Source organism: Lobosporangium transversale (assembly GCF_002105155.1).
Source record: "Lobosporangium transversale strain NRRL 3116 chromosome Unknown BCR41scaffold_9, whole genome shotgun sequence".
Lineage (NCBI taxonomy): Eukaryota > Fungi > Mortierellomycota > Mortierellomycetes > Mortierellales > Mortierellaceae > Lobosporangium > Lobosporangium transversale.
This window is the reverse complement of record NW_019028987.1, coordinates 869,002-888,109: the sequence shown is the minus strand read 5'-3', so window position 1 is coordinate 888,109 and position 19,108 is coordinate 869,002. Positions and strand designations below refer to the sequence as shown.

Below are 19,108 nucleotides of genomic sequence, written 5' to 3'. Positions count from 1 at the left end.
TTCATCGAATCGGCCATGGTTGTTATTGTTATTGCTGTAAATGACCGAGTTCGTGTTACTATTGCTTTGATTGCTATAACTGGTATTGCTGCTACTGCTGTTTCGGTAACTTTCCTTGGAGGACCTAATCAAACTGGATCTCTTTGAATCAGTCGATGATGGTGGAGTTGTTGTCGTTGGAGAATCATTATAACCGTTGCTAAAGAACGAGCTAGTGGATAGGACCTTAGGTGAGGAAGGGGTCGATCTAGACGGTTTGAACGATGAAAATGCAGTCATCAAAGATGGCATCGATGCCTTGGACGCCTTGATGGATGGTTTCTTTGAATTATCATCCTTTCCAGACGACGTGGATGACGACGACAATGGAGGCGAGGAAGGATCTTTGGTTGGAGTTGAGGGGCCTCCTACAAGATAAGGTGAAGGTGAAGGGATCTGCAGAGTCGAGAGCTGTTGCTGTTGCTGCTGCTGCTTTTGTTGCTTCTGCTGCTTCTGTTCTTTCTTCTTCCGGGAATGACTCTCGTTTGATGTGGATGAGGTTATTGAGCTCGTCTCAGTCATGTCAGAAACACCACTAGTCGACATCGTTGCAGTACTACCGCTACCACTGCCACTATTTTTACTGGATTTGCTGGACTTCTCTGAACTCTTGGTCTTTTTAGAGCTAGAACTGTTTAGACTCATGTTCTTCTTTCGAGACCCACTCGATTTGAGATTCGCACTCGCGGTTGCAGCTACAGCTGCCGCCACAATGTCGTTGATCTCGCTCTGGTGTTGCTGCTGCTGGCCAGTCTTTGTTTGGGCTGATGAGAGTGCCGCAAACCCAGGACCACTCGGGCCTCGAGGTGAGGAAGGCGGTGTAGGTGAGTGTGCACGTTCTGGGACAGTTGGCTGAGCCACAAGGGCCGCGGCGGCTGCGGCTGCCGCAGCAGCACGTTGTCGCTCCTCAGGCGTAATTTTTGCAGATGACGACGATGAAAACGAGGCAAGTCGTTGGCGGATGCTCATCGTTGTAGAAGCGGTGGGGGCAGAGGTCGCCAAAGACGATATGGAAGATCCTGTGGGCGGAAGTGTAGATGCAGAGGAGGATGTAGAAGGTCCATGAGCAGTGCTGCTGCTAGTACTGTTGTTGTTGCTGTTGTTGCTAGGAGACTTCCAAATAGGTTGAAAAAAGCTAGCGGGGATAGCAGGTATCTGAGGTCTAGCTTCTTCTGACGATGGCGACGTTGGCGATCTTGTAGGCGTGGTCGAAATGGGAATTGCCTCGGTTGTGGAGAAAGATCGATGGTTGATACGTTTTGGTACCTTTGCTGCACTCTGAGTGACAGGAGATTTGTTGAGTACAGTCCCTGTCGCACTCTCAGTGATCCATGCCACAAATCCTTTGCTCTTTTGAGGTGTAACTGGTACTGCATCGTGATCGTCCTGCTGATCCGCTAAAACCAATTGTTCTGTTGAGGCAGCTGCCGGTCGAGGACTCGAGGAGGAACTCGTGGTCGTTGCATGGCCGGTTTCTATGGCCAGTGAGCTTGTACTGGCAGATTTAAAGGACATAGTTTTTAGAGGCGACAATGTGGTGCTTTGGTGTTGTTGCTGTTGCTGCTGCTGCTGCTGCTGCTGTTGCAAGAACGGAGGATATGGATGTGCAGGAGGCGCAGGTAAAGGTTTAGGCGTTGTGCTCATAACAAAAGTCGTTGCAGAGGAAGCGGACGATGAGGCCGACGTTGTTGGTCCTGCAAGATGCTTGGGTGGTATGGGTGAAGGTGGATGAGGTGATTGGGCTCCAGAATGATGATGATCCAAATCACCCGTACTAAAGAACCTATCTTTTAATGAATGCAGAATTCCTTTGCTCTTCCGACGAGGTCGTACTGTTGGCACGGGCGCGGGTGTCTCTCGTTCCGTCAACTCCCATGATGAATGAGGTGTGGAAGACGTCGAAGCTGAGGCGCCACTATCCTGTACTGGACGATCTGGTTTTGAAGTAGTGGGGGTTGTTACGGCTGGAATTGGACTTTGTTGTGAAGAGATGGGTGGCAATGCCTTGGTGTCCAGAGAGTGGAGCCTATTTGCTGTTGACTCATCGGCAAGCTTTTTCTCCTTCTGTAGATGTTCTTTCTCCACCTTAAGCAGCTCTGCTTCAAGCTTGTGCTTGTCTAGCTGTAGCTTGAGGTCAACAATCTGTTGCTGAAGGGCCTCATTCTCCTGCTGCTGTTGTTGCTGTTGTTGCTGTTGTTGCTGTTGTTGCTGTTGATTCTGTTGCCCCTGTTGTTGTTTTTGCTGTTCCTGCTGCTGCAACTGGTGTTGTTGATGTAGACTTGCAAGAGGTAAAAGAAGGTTTGTTTGACTAGAAGTAGGGCTAGGATCTGACATGGGACGTGGAGACTTCTTGCCAGTTTCCGCTGTCGATAAGGGTCCATAGGGGTGATTACTAACTGAGCTAGAGCTCATGAGCGGGACTGTGTCCATGAGCGCGATGCTTTGCTCCCATTCTACTGTCGTCCCATTTTCAACAGACCGTTGTCGGACCTGATCTACCAGCAAACACCAGAGACCATATCCTGGGTCGCAAGATTGTGCAGGAATGCCCTTTGTGAAGACCTCTTGATCAAAGCCGATTCTGCCCAGTGCATGCAATAACCGTTGCTCAAATCCGTTCGCTGGAAATGCTCCTGTCGATGCAGATCTTCCTGGTATAGAGCCCTCTGCGGTCCCAAAGTCATATCGTGAAAAGCTTTTATTGACCAAGGGGGATGGGGAGGGCAACGGTGAAGACAAGGGGGATGGCATTGCAGAGCCTCCATGGAAAGAAGCTTTGAGACTGTTTTCGCCAGAGAGGTTGAAGGTAAAGGGTGACTGACCTCCCCAGGCACCCAGGGGGTATTGAGCGAGGGGTGAGGCAAGCTGTGGTGATCCTGAAGCAGAAAAGGGCTCTGGTGGTCTCTGTATTGACAACACTGGGTGAATCTCTCGTTTGGTCAATGAACCTTGACGTCCGTGGTGTGCTCCTGTAATATAAAAATCTTGATCTGCTGTATCCCCATCCTGGCCCTCTGCGCCTTCATCATCTTCTGATCGAGGTGTCCACCAACTATGATTCAAGATTTGCTCGATCGAAAGTCGTTCCTTGGGATCCTCTTTCAAAATGCCTTTGACGAGATCCTGTGCCTCTGTAGAGATGGGGATTTAAGAAGTGAAAGAAAATAGTTTGTTTGCGTTAAATATTGCCACCAAAGTAATTTTGTCCGCCATGTTTGAAAATATTTTGAATCTTTACCTTTACAAAACAGCTCTGGGGGCATTTCATAATCTAGGTCGACAATCTTGTCCTGTACAACTGCTTCATTATCATCATCAAAAGGTAAATACCCTGCCAGAAGCGTATACAAGATGACTCCTAATGACCAAATGTCGGCCTCTACGAAAATGAAGGTTTTTTTTTTTTTTTTTTTTTTTTTTTTTATGTGAAGGAGTATATATTTTTTTGCCATCATGTTAGTCATCGATAGGAAGAAAAAAAAAAAAAAAAAAAAAAAAAAAAGGCTTTTCTTAACAAAGCGGGAACAACTGAAGATTACTGATAAAAGTCAGTCAAAGGTTACAAGGTTACCTGGCCCAGAATATTTTTTTCCGACAATGATTTCGGGTGCAGTGTACGCAGCAGAACCACAGTAGGATTCGAGCAACTTTTTTGATTCACATTCCCGTGTGAAGCCAAAGTCGATGAGCTTGATATTATTTTGACTATCAAGGAGGATGTTTTCGAGCTTGAGATCTCGATGGACGATCTTGCGAGCATGACAATATTGGATCGCTAGACAGATCTGACGGAACCAACGTTTTGCCAGAGAGGGTTTACACCGCCCATCACGGATCAAAGCCTCCAATAACTCACCGTTGGCACAGTACTCTGTCACCAAATAAATCTTGGATTCGGTCGTGAGAACTTCATAGAGATGAGCAATATTGGGATGAGATAGACAACGCCAATGATAGATCTCACGGGTGATGATGGCAGCGTGGGATTTTGCAACGATCTTGACAGCGACCTGTTGACCAGTGAGTGCGTGTGTGGCCAATTTGACCTTGCCATAGGTACCTAAGAATTACATTGGATTGGTTATTGGATAAAGTTTTTTTCTATTGGTCAGTTATGATTCTTTACGCTCTTTTTTTGGCATGATTCTGCCATAAACATTGCAACAACATGCACCCATGCGCTAATGTGCTCGTCAACTGTTGTTTGGAGTCTGATAGGTCCGTTGACGGTAGCACAAACATATTGTACGCAACTCGTTAGGTTGCATGATGAGAACAAAAAAAAGAAAACCACATCGTGTGTGTGCTTTTTCGTTCTAAAATAGTATCCATCATTTAGAAGGATGAGAGGTGCAAAGTATCATCATTGAGACTTGATGTTGTTGTAATATAATGACAATAATAATAGTGACAGTAGTAAATAATAACGGTATTAACGGTTATCATAGTAACATGTGTGTTTGCATTGATATGCTCAATCAAATGACAAAGACATAAAAAAAAACAGAGAGAAAGCACCCCAGTATTTCTTCATCATTCCACAATGTTGTAAAAAAGAAAGAAAAAAAGGCGCGCTCATTTTTTTTTTCTTTCTACTGCATGAGTAAATGTGGGCTCTCTCTGATCCATGTTCTCGTCCACAAACCCATCAGACACAAAAAACAACAAAATAAAATGCAACGGGCATGTGTTTGTGTCCATGATCCGATTGACATGACATTGCAGTGTGTACAGTTGGTAAAAACGAAAGGCTCTATGAATCCGTTGTCCCTGTTCCTCTAATCCCCTAGTTCTCCCTTAATCCTTGCTCTCTGTGATGTTGTTTCTCTGTTTCTCCTCAATATTAATACACACATGCGCACGAACACACGCAACAACAATGCACATATCATTATAATATTACAATAGTAATACTATAGTGAATAAAGAATAAAGAATAAAGAATAGAAAAAAAAGACATTGCTTTGAAAGGTTTGATAGGTTTGATAGGGACTATTATGCGCGTCTTCTTTTTTTTTCTATTTCTCTTCCCATGTTTATCGATGATATCTGTATCAACCATCAATGCATGCTAGACCGAATAGACTCCAACGCGGGGGTTTTTTTTTATAGGATGCATGAAGTTCAAAGTTCATGCGTGTAAATTTGGCTTACCCTGTCCAATGACTTGTCCAAGATGATAGTTCCCTACGACCTTGACTTGATTCGACTGCAGATCTTTGAACAGATCATTCAAATCTGCAGCAAGCTATTTTAATTTTTTTTTTTTATTTTAGCATGGAAAATTAATATTAATGTTTTTTTTTAATGTTAAGATTATTTATTATACATTCATTACACATGACAAAAAAGAATAATCATGTTCACAACAACAGTAATAATAATTGTAATAATAAAAAAAGGAGACCATAGAACAAAGAAAGGCATGTAAAAAAAAAAAAAAAAAAAAAGAGCCATAGGAGGGAATTCCTGCTGCAAGTACCCGAAAGATCAAAAAGAAAAAGAAAAAGATAGATCGAGAGCATCAACTGCCAAGTAGCAGAAACAGAAACAGAAGCAGAGGCAGAAGCACAGGCAGAAGCAGCAAGGAACAGAAGCAAGGAACAGAAGTGAAAAAGAGCAACCACACAGACACACACCCATGCGTGCTCTTTCACAAAAAACTTTTACAAGATTATTATAATGATCATCAACGGGATTGGCCCCAAGAGAGAGAAAAGGAGGCACTCAATGGACACGTTCAATGTCTGACATATTCCTGGATTGAGACCAACCCTCTTCATTTGAAAGGAAAAGGGGTGGGGGGGGGAAGAAAGGGAGGCATAGACAGTTAAAGGCAACACCAGACTGGAAAAGACAAACATAGAGCCAAAAAAAAAAAAAAAAAAAAAGTGATGAGAGCGAGGAAGGGGAACCATCACGACTACTATCACTAATCACCATCATTTGAGCCATCAATTAGACCAAAAAGAGGAGTACATGAAGCATCTCCCTTCCTCAAACAAAGAAGTGAAAAAAAAAAAAAAAAAAAAAAAAAAATAGAGCTCAAGAGTTGTAAAGAAAGAGTAAAGGGATCAGCTCAAGAGAAATATGAGCGCGTCCATTATTAATTGCTAGGCTTTTTTGTGTGTGTGAAAGATGTAGAGTTGAGAATGTTGAATGTAGACTTGGAAGCAAGTTTAGGGGGCAAATGGATGTTTACAAACACGAAATTCAACATTGGAATTAAAGACAGATGGGAAACTTGGTACAAAGTTGTACACGCAATCTTCTGGAGCAATTGAAGCCAATATTTTGCCATTGACAAAGATGTATGAACTTGAATGCAATCCATATTGATCCTGATCTTAAATTCTCGTTATCACTGCTGCCTCGCTTTCTCTTTTCCTGAAAACTATCAGCACAAAGATTACAGGGGGCATTTTAGGAGATCAGCATTACCTTTGCTCTTTGGTTACGGGCCGCTGGTCGGCTGGAACTCATTCCGCTTCAAGGCGAAAAGAAGAAGAAAAGGAAAGGAAGGAAAGTGATGGAGTAAGTGTAAAGAGAATATGAAGGGATTAGAGAGATTGATGGATTGATAGAAAGATAAGAGATGATAGAGGGTGAGCGTAAGTAAGGGTGAGAAGTGAGAGTGCGAGTGAATGTTTGGGAGTGTGAGTGATTGTTCGAGAGTGAGTTGTTTGTAATGTTTGTAATGTGAATGGGTGAAGAGTGAAGGAAGTTTTGGAATGAGAGTTGAGTGTAAAAAGTTTTTTTTAATGATTCAATGAAGAATGGGGTGAGATTGGGGTGTGAGGAGAGAAGAGTGGAGGAATGTCATGAAGAATGGATACATTGACACAATCCCATAATACTCAAGCTACACACACAACACACACAATACACACAGACAGTTTTTTTTTTTTGATGTCAATGAGAAAGATTGGTGATTCTGTTAGGGGAATGATGTGTTTGTAGTTGTGTGATTAACGACAAAGAGAATCAGCAATTGACAAGGAAGGGGTCGTGACAAGATGAATAAAAAGGGGAGGGAGAGAAAGAGAAAGAGAAAGAGAAAGAGAAAGGGAAGGAGAAAGAGAGAATGGGGCTGATTATTATTTTGCTCAGATTGGTGGCTAAAGATTAGAGTTGATTAACATGATGGCAATGAGTGAATGAGAATGAGAATGAGAGTGAGAGTGAATGAGAGTCAACTCGGTCTAAACAAATTTGTACATGTGTGTATAAATGTGTATAAATGAATATTTGTGTGTGTGCATGTGTGTGCTGCATAAATGTAGGATGGTGATTGATAAAATTAGATGGAATCACCCAACTGCATTTCATTTTTATCGTTCTCACACCCACACACATTCAAAAAGGATGTTTTTTTATTCTTTCTTACCCATTTCTTTGCAAATGATGAACGGTTCAATGGTTCAATGGTCCAATGCCTCAATGCTTTGATTCATTAGAAGGACGTTTTCACCAACGAAAGGGTCTCTTTATCTACAGCATTCAGGTGTTTGCAATGCCAATCTCCCAGTATTTTTTTTACGTGTTATTTCTGTGCAACCACACGTACAAACTGCATGTACACACACCTAGCACGTCGTCCATTTAGACTTCAAACAAACGCAGCTTACAATTGCCCTGTTTGAACCTTTGTTAAAGTAAAGGGTCGCCACCATCTCGCGTTTGTCCGTTATCCATGGTGTGATCTGTCCTTGTCCCCTTGACCGTTGACGATACTTTACCATGTCTCTTTTATGCACATGTTACATCTAGCAGGAGATATTAAAGTGTTTTTGATTCAAAATAGGGCAAATAATCATAATCATAAACATCCCCTTTGAGAAAAAAAAAAAAAAAAAAAAAAAAAAGAGATAAAGTCCCTCCCCCTCCCCTACAGCCCAAAAAGAAATGGAATGTGATTGATGGTGTAATTGATGTCATGGAGTTGTTCCATTGCAACATGGAAATGAACATCCTTGGCACTGACTTTACCCTTTCTGTGTATTGCAATTGATTTTTAAGCAAATAAACAAAAAGCTTTCCTCTGCTTTGTTGCTCTGTTCCTTCATTCACATCACCCCCTCAATTGGCTTCAGCTGTCCTTCGCCTTCTGCCCACGCCTCTTCAGCTCTCTCTTTCTTTCCTTTTTCTTCTTCTTTTCTCATTCTTCCTTCCTTTTTTGCTTCTCATTGTCAACCTCTTTATTTACTTTTTTCTTCTTCTTCTTCTTCTTCTTCTTCTTCTTCTTCTTCTTCTTCTTCTTACTCATTACTTACTCTTGCTTTTTTTTTTTTTTTTTTTTTTTGATGTCATTGCATTGATTCCCCCCGATTACTGTGAAATAAAAAGAAAGAAAGAAAAAGAAACTACCTGTTGCCTTTTACTTGTTTCAACTATTCACCATGAAGAAACCAACCATTACCCTGGAGAACGATACTGACGCTGATGGAAAGCCTGTTATCCACCATTACATGCCTGGAGACACTATTTCAGGTACGAAACAGGGCAAACCCAAAAAAGATCAACAGCGCAAAAGGGCCATTCCACTTGCGGTATCCGATACAACATGAAGCACCTTTTTTTTATTTTAACCCCTAATGCTTCTTACGCCCTACCCATATTACTCTTTGCCACTCTGTCTTTTCTTTTCTTTATTTTATTTTATTTTATTTTATTTTATTTTTTTTGGTTTGTGTGATGAATTATAAAAAGAATGGCACTGCTTTATCTGTCCAATCGAACCATTGAAAACTAATGGGCTGTTCCATGAGAAAAGGCGCTAAAGAAGGATAAGGATCGCCATTAATCAACCTTGTCTGTTTAATTCTTTCTATTTTTTCCTCCTCCGCACAATTGTGCATTACACTAGGCCACCTCGGATTCAAAAACTCGAGCAACCTCAAATACACCTGCATCAAAATTCGCTTCGTAGGCCTCATCTCGACCAAGGTCGCTAAAACTTCAGAGGAAATCTACGTTCTCAATCAACAGGTCGTCATCCATGGCAATGCCAACAACACTGAAGTCTTTGTTCTTCAACAAGGCAAACATGATTGGCCATTTGAATTCTTGATTCCACTGCAGCATATTCCATCCTCCGGAAAGGTACAAAGAGAAATAAAAATTATTCAAAAAAAGCTATTCCTTCCTCTTCTCACTAGCCATAACTAACTATCAACTGTTTCTTCATCTTTTTAGTATCGACATGGCACTGTCAAGTACACTCTCACCGCCACCATCACTTCAAAGTCCTTTCTCGGAAACATGCAGGAAACCAAAACAAATTACATTGTCCATGTCAAAGACCTCATCAACTGTCTTGTAGAACCATATTCTACCCCAATATCTATTGTAGGCTCCAGCAACACCAAACCAGATACCAACCAACCTGAAAATCTGGCCATTGCCACGGTTCAGCTCTCTCGATCAGCCTTCTTAAAAGGCGAAACCCTCAGCGTTGAAATTGATCTGTCTCACCCAAAAAAATTACAACGCGATCCGGGCTGCTGGGTTCAACTCATACGCAATGAAAAATATCATGCTGGAGAGTATGTCAATCATGAGGAAACCAAAAAAAAAAAAAAAAAAAAACATACATGAATATATCTGGAATGTTTGTCGTTCTAAAAAAAAAAAAAAAAAAATTCTCTTGCTGTGCACTAGGCAAACAAAAGAATACAGCCATGTCATCGCGTCTTCGACTCACGCCATCAGCCTAGAACGCGACAAGACTGGCAAAATCTTGGCAGAGTTGATTATTCCAGACGACACCCCTCCAACAATGTCCACTTCAAAGATTATGTCCATCCAATACCTCGTCTTTATTCTGCTAGATATGCGCCCAAAGACTGGGTTCTTGGAGAGAAAGAACCGTCGCAACGCCAACAAAGCCTTGAGAACCAAACTTTTGGCTGCACCTGGTGGATTCGATCTTAAAATCCCTATTCATATTGGCACCCTTGCTGATGCACAACACATCTCGTCCAAGCAAGAGTGCTTGGAGAACCAAGTTTACAACAGTGACCTTAATGGATCCTCTCCAGATATGGATGGGCGAGTTGCTTCTCTCATGATCGCAACCTCTCGGCTTTCCTTTTCCAACACATCCAACAGTGCTGCTGCCTCGCCTGTAGTCTCCAGAGTCACCGCCATATCCAGATCTTCTTCTGATTCTCCTTTACTCAGAGAGCAAAGTGCTCCTACCTCGACAACAATACAGTATTCACAACCACCCTTCCCGCCACAGACACAGATACAGACTCAGACACAAGTACTCCCCCCTTCATTGCGTGCATCTACTTTTATACCGCAAACACAGTACAGACCAGGCCTCTCCTCTCGCTCTTCCACACCAACAATGACCGGAGCATCATCAGTTAATGATCCCCTCTCACCGTCAGGCACTCCTGCAGTCACTAACAAAGCCCTTCCAGCGGTCCCAAATCTTTTCGCACAATCCCAGCCCTCGCCTCAAATGTCCATTACAACTCCGGCATCGACTCCAATAATGAGAACCACCGCAACCACAGCAACACATGCTTCATGGAGTTCATATATCCCTCATTCACCACAGACCTTCCGATCCGACCCCGAGATCCCCTCACTTTCCTCCGGGCCGATACCTGCTTATACACCCTACTCGAGAGACTCATTCGTTGTGGCTAACCCATCGGCTGTACCATTCAGCTCTGTTCCTGTTTCTGCCTCTGTTTCTTCTACTCCAACTACGCCGTCAATCTCATCAGCACAACCCTCGGGCTCTGGTATCGGATCGTATGGATATCCGGCTGAGAAGGTCGCATTTCACCAACAGTCCGCTCCATCCTTAGACATGCCCACGCCAATGATGTCTCCAGCCAGTTGGAGGACACCAGGGACTACACAGAGGCACATTTCTGGGCCGCATATGAACGGGGGAACAGTAGATGTAGTAGAGGAGTACTTTACATATCCATTGCCTCAATCGGGGGCAGATGGACTAGATAATATGACCTCTCCTATTTCAAGCTCCATATTATACACGTCCTCACCAGCTAGTTCACCTATGATGCCCGGTTACTACCAGCCGCCACCCTTGCATCCAAACTCACCTGTATCTTTTCAGAGTCTTAATAGGACTAATATAATGCCCATGTCGATGAACACAAATCCTCACTTTCACCAGATGGGACCGTCCCCTACTGCTATTTCGAACCAGCATCAATATTACCAATATAATTATTATCCTGATCATGCTCAAGGGAATGGGACCTATACCCCTCCTCCTCATCCTCATCCTCCTCAGTCTGTTCGCCAAGTGTCAGCACCTCGAAATCCTCAGCAATGGCATGCCACAGATCCTTCAGAGTACGCTTCAATATCCAGCCATGTTCAGGCCTGAGACTTTTTTTTATCTTATTATTATTATTATTATTATTATTATTATTATTTTAATTTAGTTTAAGCCCCAATGTTGTTGATTGCCATTTTAGTTTAAATAAACCCTTATGCTCAATGCCTTCAACACAATGGATCCTTTGTGGAGGATGTAAATTTTTAAAGTTTAAAGTAGAAGGCGTTGATTTTTTCAAAAGTTTGATACTCCGGAAAGTGGCCATAAGAAATGATTGTAAAAAAAAAAAAGAAAAAAGGTTTCGCGCGAGCTCTTATTCTTTATCGGATTGTCGGATATTTCATTTACATTCTAGAAGTGAATGTACTATTTACTAATTGTAATTACGATAGATAATCTTCTCGCTCATTAATTATCCACATTTAGCATGTTCACGAATCGCTCGTTCGGTCTTCTGGTGATAAATGATGGATATGAATAAAGGTACTCCAACGAGCCTGCCTTGGACTGAGTTTATCCATGGTATCGAGGGATTTCAATCAATCGCACACTCTGCACTGTATCTTGCTATTCATAGACCACCCCTCATTACTCTTTAATACCATATCTCTTGTCTTAGTAGCTCTACTTCGATCCTGGGATGTCGAATGATGGTAACTTTGAAAAGACCCTTGGCTCTGGATCAGTTGGTTAGTACAGTCGAATCTCAATATTAAACAAACGCTCACGCCCAGTCTAATGCAGGCAAGATTGGGTTTAAGAAAAAGCATCTCTTCAATGGCTCTTAACCCCACTATAGTTACATCACAGATTCTAGCGAGTATTCGAATGAGCAAGGTCGCGCCTTGGGACATTTCTCTGAGTACATCGTCCAGTGATCTCCATTGGTAGGGCCTTGTGGTTTCTGCTATGGTGTACTATTATTATTGCCTCATTATTATTATCGCTTCATTATTATTATTATCTCCTCTTCCTTGTATTGATCTTTCCCTCGTTTTTATTCTAATATCTAAATTCAAGCAATATCCATTAGAGGATCATTTCCATGGCGATCAAATTGAATAAAGGAAAAATGCACCCCCCCGTCAAATTGAATTTTGACCCCCGGTTGAAAATTTCTAAAACACCCCCGCGAGCACCCCCTCTATTCGGAATTCTAAGCCCCGTCCCCCCGTCAGAATTCCGTTACCCCCCCGTCAACATTTTTATTGCTGCAAATTCTCACGCCCCCGCCAACATTTAGGGCTCTTTTTTTTTTTTTTTTTTTTTTTTTTTTTACAGATGATTATTCTGCGGGGTCTACATCTCTTTCTCTTAGAGAGGTTCATCACTGACACTATTAGAATGAGTGTTAAACCTATCCTTCTTGGAAAGATGACACCACGCCCATGCAACATGTCATAGAAGACAATAATATGCACCAGTAAAAAAAGAATGAAAAGAATCCTTTCAATATTTATCGAAACAGCGGCAAAGTTGAGTAATTCTAAAGACCATGCCATGCATACTTAGAGCATGAATGGCTCCTGCTATAGTGCTGGAAGGCAGGTGCTCCCAGGTGGCAATAGAGGAACTTATCGGCTTTGATTTAAATCAACTACCAAGAGAATCCGTTCTGAATCCATGAAGTAGTACCTGTAAATATTATTTCAAGCACCAAAAAAAGCTATTTTTAACACACTCAATGGGCCGTAACCACCGGAACCTCGAGAGACAGAGTCTAGCCAAAGTAGAGTATTGCACGTCTAGGCAATAGCTATGCTATAAGCTTCGTTTGTCGACATTTCATCCAGTGGTTCTTGAGTAATGGCCCTTGAATATCGAAAAATCTCTATTTCTCGCGACCAAGTCGCTTTTACTTAAAGTAAGCTGATTTTTCTGGCTATATAACCGGTGGTGATTTTACCACCGTTGGATCCGCAATTGAAAAGTACATATAACCTGAAAGTCTTGAAGATTTCAAGTGTATCTTTATTGTGCTTCGTCGTTTTTACCAAGTTCTGCAAAACTAATTTTGAAATGGCGTCTAGATTGGTCAGGTACTCTATCTTGTTGCACTTGGCACATTACTACGGGTATTTACTTTCGTTAAAAAATGCAAAACTATATATTGAAAGTTGCGCTCCGGTGCCAGCTATCGGCCCCAGGTCGAAGCAATCCAATTGGGTCTGAAATGAGCGACTTTACCTATAGCACCATGGATATCTACATGGCTTTTTTTTTTAAAAATATCTACAGGGTTTTTTGTACAAAAAAACAATTGTTGTCATGTGATTAGATGTCATTTGTCTGCTTAATAGGGCGTATTTCATGAAGATAAATATATTTATATTTGTCGGAAAAGTATGTAGATATCCATGGCGCTATAGGTAAAGTCGCTCATTTCAGACCCAATTGGATTGCTTCGACCTGGGGCCGATTGCTGGCACCGGAGCGCAACTTTCAATATATAGTTTTGCATTTTTTAACGAAAGTAAATACCCGTAGTAATGTGCCAAGTGCAACAAGATAGAGTACCTGACCAATCTAGACGCCATTTCAAAATTAGTTTTGCAGAACTTGGTAAAAACGACGAAGCACAATAAAGATACACTTGAAATCTTCAAGACTTTCAGGTTATATGTACTTTTCAATTGCGGATCCAACGGTGGTAAAATCACCACCGGTTATATAGCCAGAAAAATCAGCTTACTTTAAGTAAAAGCGACTTGGTCGCGAGAAATAGAGATTTTTCGATATTCAAGGGCCATTACTCAAGAACCACTGGATGAAATGTCGACAAACAACATTCATATCATAAATGTTGGCAACTTGAACCACTCTCTGCTTTGGCTAGGCTCTACCTCTCAAGATCCCGGCGTAATAGCCCGTTGAGTGTGTCAAATTGGCATAAATTTGGTTTTTTCTGGCTTTATACAGGTGCTACTACATAGATACTGAGTGAGTCCTCTTAAGAGTCACTTTAAACCGAAGATAATAAGCTTCTCTATTGGCCATTCCAGTGGTGCCTGCTTCCTAGCACTCCAGCAAGATGCATTCATGCCAGTAGGCTGTAAAGTCCTTAAAAGCACCCAACTTTGTTACAATTTTAGACGCTATCTCAATAAATACTGAACGGATTCTTTTCATTCTTTTTTTATTTGGTGCATTTTGTCATCTTCTACCGTACATTTGATAGGTATGGTACCATCTTTCTTTGAAGGATAGTAACAAGCACTTCTTTAACACTGGTGATGACAGCGTGTGAAATACCGAACCTTATTTTTCGGCTGTTCCAAAAGGACACTTGTTCCAAAAATAAAATGATGACGCAAGGCATGCGTGGCTTGCCTTTTTTTGTTTTTTTTCCTGCCCACTTCTTTCAATCACTTCTCTCAATCATCTCTCTCTCTCCCACTCTCCCACCACTCTCGTTCATTCTCTCATTAGGTATGTACGGTGATGGCTTTATCTCAAACATTGAACATTGATTACATCTTTAATTATGGAGTATTTACTGGATGGTCGTGTTTGGTGATCTTTGCTTATCTTGGATCTATTCGTAGGTCTCTTTCCTTCTAGAACACATTATGTGAAACGCAATTTTTTTCATGTCCTTTCTCAGAACCCACCCCTTAATATATTCCACCGCCTGTTGTACTTTCTTGGGTTTGACTACACTGTCCTCAATCACGCGCGTTGGGTGTTAATCATTCAACACCATGAGGATTCGTTACGCTAGAGTCCGGTAGTGGTAGCCTGCTTTGAGGCTTTGGAGTGTTCATAACGCTCGAGCAGAGCCTTCTTGAACCGTGTTGAAGCTCAATCCTGCTATTCCATCACGCTGTTGATCAGGTTATACCTGGTTCAACACCACTCGAAGATTCGCTATGCTAGAGTCTAAAGGTGGTTGCCTGCTTGGAGACCCAGGATAGTCAATAACGCTTTAGCAAGCCTTCTTTGACTGTGAGCGTACCCATTCACATTGTTTCCTTCAAAAACTGCAATAGACTGCCTGTCATCATGCGCCGCTCTGAGTCAAAGAGGGGCAAGTGGAAAGGACTGGTGAAGGGATTTCACACAAAGGCATTTGTTCAAACCTGCAGACGTCTTACCGATGTCAAGTACCAAGATTTCTTCAAACGTTGTTGGATATACAAAAATACAGGCGCATAATGACTGGCAAGAGATAATTGCTAGCTTTCTTAACAGTGAACACGAAGGAGCAATAAACTACGGAGTAGGACTAGAACGAGCGTGGGCAAAAAAAGCTTACGTTGATATCGACGAGGAACGCTGGGACGAAAATGGAGGTACTGTTATTATTATTATTATTATTATTATTAATTTTACTATTTTCTTAATATCATATATAAGGTTCATTTCTAAAAAAATTTTATTACACCGGTTCCACCAGATCCAAGGCCCATAGAAGATGACGATGATGATGACGATGACGATGACGATCTTCAGCCGATACCCGTCGAGTCGCCATTTGGTGATCTGATTGCTCAGCTTTATCGGCTAGTAAGTTTTATTTTATTTCACAGTTACCAAGGTATTTCTTCAGTGCTCTTACGTTAGTTGTTCTATTGTGTAGTACAACCATAATGTTCGGGCCGTTTCTGTTGTGCCTTCGTCAGCCTTGTCAGCCCTGTCCGGAACCACCAAAGAATTACGCGACTATGCATCTACAAATATTTCTCGCTGGCGGGCAATTTCCGAACTAGAAAGAAAGTCGACAATGTATGTTAGTGTAATGATAGCTCTTGATATACTCTATTAATATAGCTTCGTTCTGATATGGCTTTTATTAATTTCCCTTAATTAGGGTGGCACTTTCAGGGATCTTGAATACAATGGATAATGAGATGCGGCATTTTAAAGAATTTGAGGCGGCAAAAAAAGCTTGCTTCGAAGAAGATTTTACATTGCCATCCGATGACACAAAATCCTTGATAAATGATCTCCTTAACGCAATGGGGCCCGATCGAGATTACAAGAAGCTAAAGGTGTACTGTGCAGACCAGTTCAAGGAGTTTATTGTCACCAATGACGAAAATAGTGAGCGTTCCAGATGTATTGATGTGATCCTTTACCTGTAAGTACATCCATCCATCCATCCATCCCTATTATCCATCCATTTTTTTTTCATTCTTTTTAGTCATATCAAATCTAATCAATATTAATTATCTCTCATCGTACCCCGCTTACAATACAGGTGTAAAATAATTTATAATTGTATGTGGACAAGGGAACTTTTAGAAGACCAATATGTAGGCGTTTGGGAGAGCATTTTTCACCTTTTGTTCGGTGAGAAAGACGTTGGGATATGAACGTACGTATGTTGGAGATGGAATGAAACAGTTCATGTGGATACATGTTTTATTTGGTGCTGACTTCATTATTTTTACTCAGGGGTGAGCCAGGTCTCATTGAGAGCAAGCAGGACAGGCAGAAAGCTGAGTGGGATTTTGCTTTAAATGACTATAACTTGAGAGGCAGGGAAGTTGACCTCTTATTCCAATGCAAGACGACAGTTCTAAGGAGGAAAGAATGTCGGCATAACCTCGCTGTATTCGAAGCCAAGCCATCAGCCGCAAATGACAACACGCTTTCCATCCAGACACTGAAAGCAACTCGCTTAAATAAATCCATTATGAGTGCTTTGCATCAACAATACGGTGTGGATACATCTTCCGTTCTTCTAACTTTGCATGGCTTTGTTGGCTATACTTATACAGTCAAGAGATTTAACGGTTATTATGCTGCTGGAAAGGTGACCGAGATCCCCATTGTATTACCAACCTCAGAAAATGAAATGTACTCGTTCATTGCAGAAGGTGGGTTTGCAACTCTCATCAATACGAAGGTATGACCTTGTGCCGTGTGGTCATTTGTCGCAAAGTGTCGTATGAATGATGCTAATTCTAACTGTAACTGTCAATTATAGAGGAGGATGCAAGTGTTTTCTCAGGTTGTCTTCAACAAAGTATATGCTTGTCAGCTTAAGGAAAAGACGAAAGAAAACGCAGTCAACGACGACATGGCAACATTTTGGACCCCAACAAAAAAAAAAAACAAATTAAATTATAACAATTATCACAGGCGGTCAAGCGATGTGTGAACCCCCTTGCCAAAAAGTTATTTAGTACTGTACGAAGACAGAAATTCATATATATACTTTGAATAAAATGATGCCATGGCCACCAATTCAATCGTCGTTTTTGATTAAAAATACTAGAATTTGCTGGGAATGGACAACCTCATCCTCATTGCCAACCCACTTTACTCACATCCCTGAAGCGGTAGATCTTACGCCAGATACTGTGGGCATGTTTGGTGTGAAAGAAGATAACAAGTTTTGGGGGGACAACAGAAAAACCTTAAAATTTTGAGTTTGTACATGTTTCAAAAATAGAAGTATTCTATTCAATTGAAAAGCCTGAAAAATATAAAAATATATCCAGTTTATGACTAGACGAAGTACAGCTTCCAGGGGCCGACCAAAATCAACCACAAGGATAAAATGTCAAACAACCACATTGAAAGCGGCTAACTTACGTGATGCCGGGAACAGATTAAATAAGGGATGATAATGACAAAAAATCGTCTTTCTTTTTTTAGTTTTATTCGTGTGACAAATACCTTTATTCCTGCAGTTGGCGTCGTCGTAAACAAAAGAAAAACGCGAGTGGACGGACTGTTTGCAGAATGGCGCAATGGGCTGTAGGGGTGAAATGCCATAGAGGGTTAGTGCGGCGCAGTGGGGCGGCGCCATGTTATGAGGCCATGACAAGGCGGTGTAGTGGGGTACCGCGTTATGAGGCCATGACAAGGAACATTGTTAGAGTAATATCTTTGATAAATAACCCATGGACATCGTTGGGGATTATATCTCTTTCTTACTTTTCAAAAGCTTTTCAACACTTGCTCACCTCAATATCTACAGTAAACCTTCCTTCTCACTCTTCTACTTTCCAGCATGTCTAGCGAACCTTCCCACGCCTCACTAACTGATTCTCTTGTCATGTCACCTACTGATGTCCCTTTCTTTTTTGGCCAAGACTGGTGTAGTCAGATGACTTGCAAAGATTTGCTGGCTTGGCAACCTAGTCTTCCGAAATTCAGTTCTGATCCGCTGCATCTGACCGACAATGAGCCCGAAACAATTTTGCCGCCTTCAAAGTTCTTTCTCCTAAGCTGTATCCCGACTCAAGGTGAATTCGACAGAATAAAAAAAAACATGGATGCGAAAAAGACTCCGTGCTGGGTCTTGATTGACAATGCTGGTCTAGACTATTCCACATTCCTGCTAATATCACAAGTCATTGGAGTGGTGGAATTTATCAATAAGCTCCATCGTATGGTAGAATGGCTCGAAAAAGAAGTACGCACAGCCAACCCCGTGTTTGAGGCATCGTTCATGCCGCGACTTAGCTCATGCACATGGATGCACCACTTCACTCTCTCGGGAGTATCAGTTTCCATACATGACATCCTCCCATTCGCTGGCACTCAGTGGCTAAACGATGGAAGTTTGGACGGCATCCTGGGGATGTTCCAGTCCGTCTATGAAGAGTTCCTTTTTATTCCATCATATCAAACATTATGTTTGGGAAACCAGGAGCTCAGAGCAACCAATGGCGGAGGCTGGAAGCAAGCGGAAATTAAGTCCGGCAAGTATAAAAAAGCATACGCCATTATACATATGAAAAACCACTGGGGTGTACTTTCTATCGATTTCAAACGCCATGAGAT

The 19,108-nt window shown here is 41.8% G+C and overlaps 4 protein-coding genes across 4 annotated transcripts; 2 read left to right on the top strand and 2 right to left on the bottom strand.

Moving 5' to 3' along the window:
* Positions 1-3,087: 3,087 nt before the first annotated feature.
* On the bottom strand, positions 3,088-5,269 carry BCR41DRAFT_295137 (kinase-like domain-containing protein; the record flags this gene model as incomplete). Its single annotated transcript, XM_022020412.1, has 4 exons — positions 3,088-3,170; positions 3,278-3,418; positions 3,611-4,099; positions 5,194-5,269. Coding segments are annotated over 4 exons (789 nt in total), but the record flags the coding sequence as incomplete, so codon positions are not given.
* Positions 5,270-8,340: 3,071 nt separating this feature from the next.
* BCR41DRAFT_384983 (hypothetical protein) lies at positions 8,341-11,495 on the top strand (the record flags this gene model as incomplete). The annotated part of the gene is made up of 5 exons (XM_022027627.1): positions 8,341-8,529; positions 8,906-9,141; positions 9,235-9,584; positions 9,700-10,831; positions 11,475-11,495. The coding sequence occupies exons 1-5, from the start codon at positions 8,439-8,441 to the stop codon at positions 11,493-11,495; spliced, it is 1,830 nt and encodes a 609-aa protein (XP_021883732.1). The 5' UTR covers positions 8,341-8,438.
* A 5,095-nt stretch (positions 11,496-16,590) lies between these two features.
* Positions 16,591-17,445, top strand: BCR41DRAFT_249174 (hypothetical protein). The gene is made up of 2 exons (XM_022020170.1): positions 16,591-17,190; positions 17,301-17,445. Exons 1-2 carry the CDS (start codon positions 16,728-16,730, stop codon positions 17,357-17,359), a joined length of 522 nt encoding a protein of 173 aa, XP_021883731.1. The 5' UTR covers positions 16,591-16,727; the 3' UTR covers positions 17,360-17,445.
* Positions 17,446-18,287: 842 nt separating this feature from the next.
* BCR41DRAFT_349446 (hypothetical protein) lies at positions 18,288-18,711 on the bottom strand. Its single transcript, XM_022023467.1, has one exon. The coding sequence runs from the start codon at positions 18,655-18,657 to the stop codon at positions 18,475-18,477; it is 183 nt and encodes a 60-aa protein (XP_021883730.1). The 5' UTR covers positions 18,658-18,711; the 3' UTR covers positions 18,288-18,474.
* Positions 18,712-19,108: the final 397 nt, after the last annotated feature.

Coding starts and splice junctions, on each gene's coding strand:
- BCR41DRAFT_349446 (XM_022023467.1), bottom strand. CDS start 18,657: ATGTGGAATAGTCTAGACCAGCATTGTCAATCAAGACCCAGCACGGAG.
- BCR41DRAFT_249174 (XM_022020170.1), top strand. CDS start 16,728: ATGTTTTATTTGGTGCTGACTTCATTATTTTTACTCAGGGGTGAGCCA. Junction 17,191..17,300: donor GTACTCGTTCATTGCAGAAG/GTGGGTTTGCAA, acceptor TGTCAATTATAG/AGGAGGATGCAAGTGTTTTC.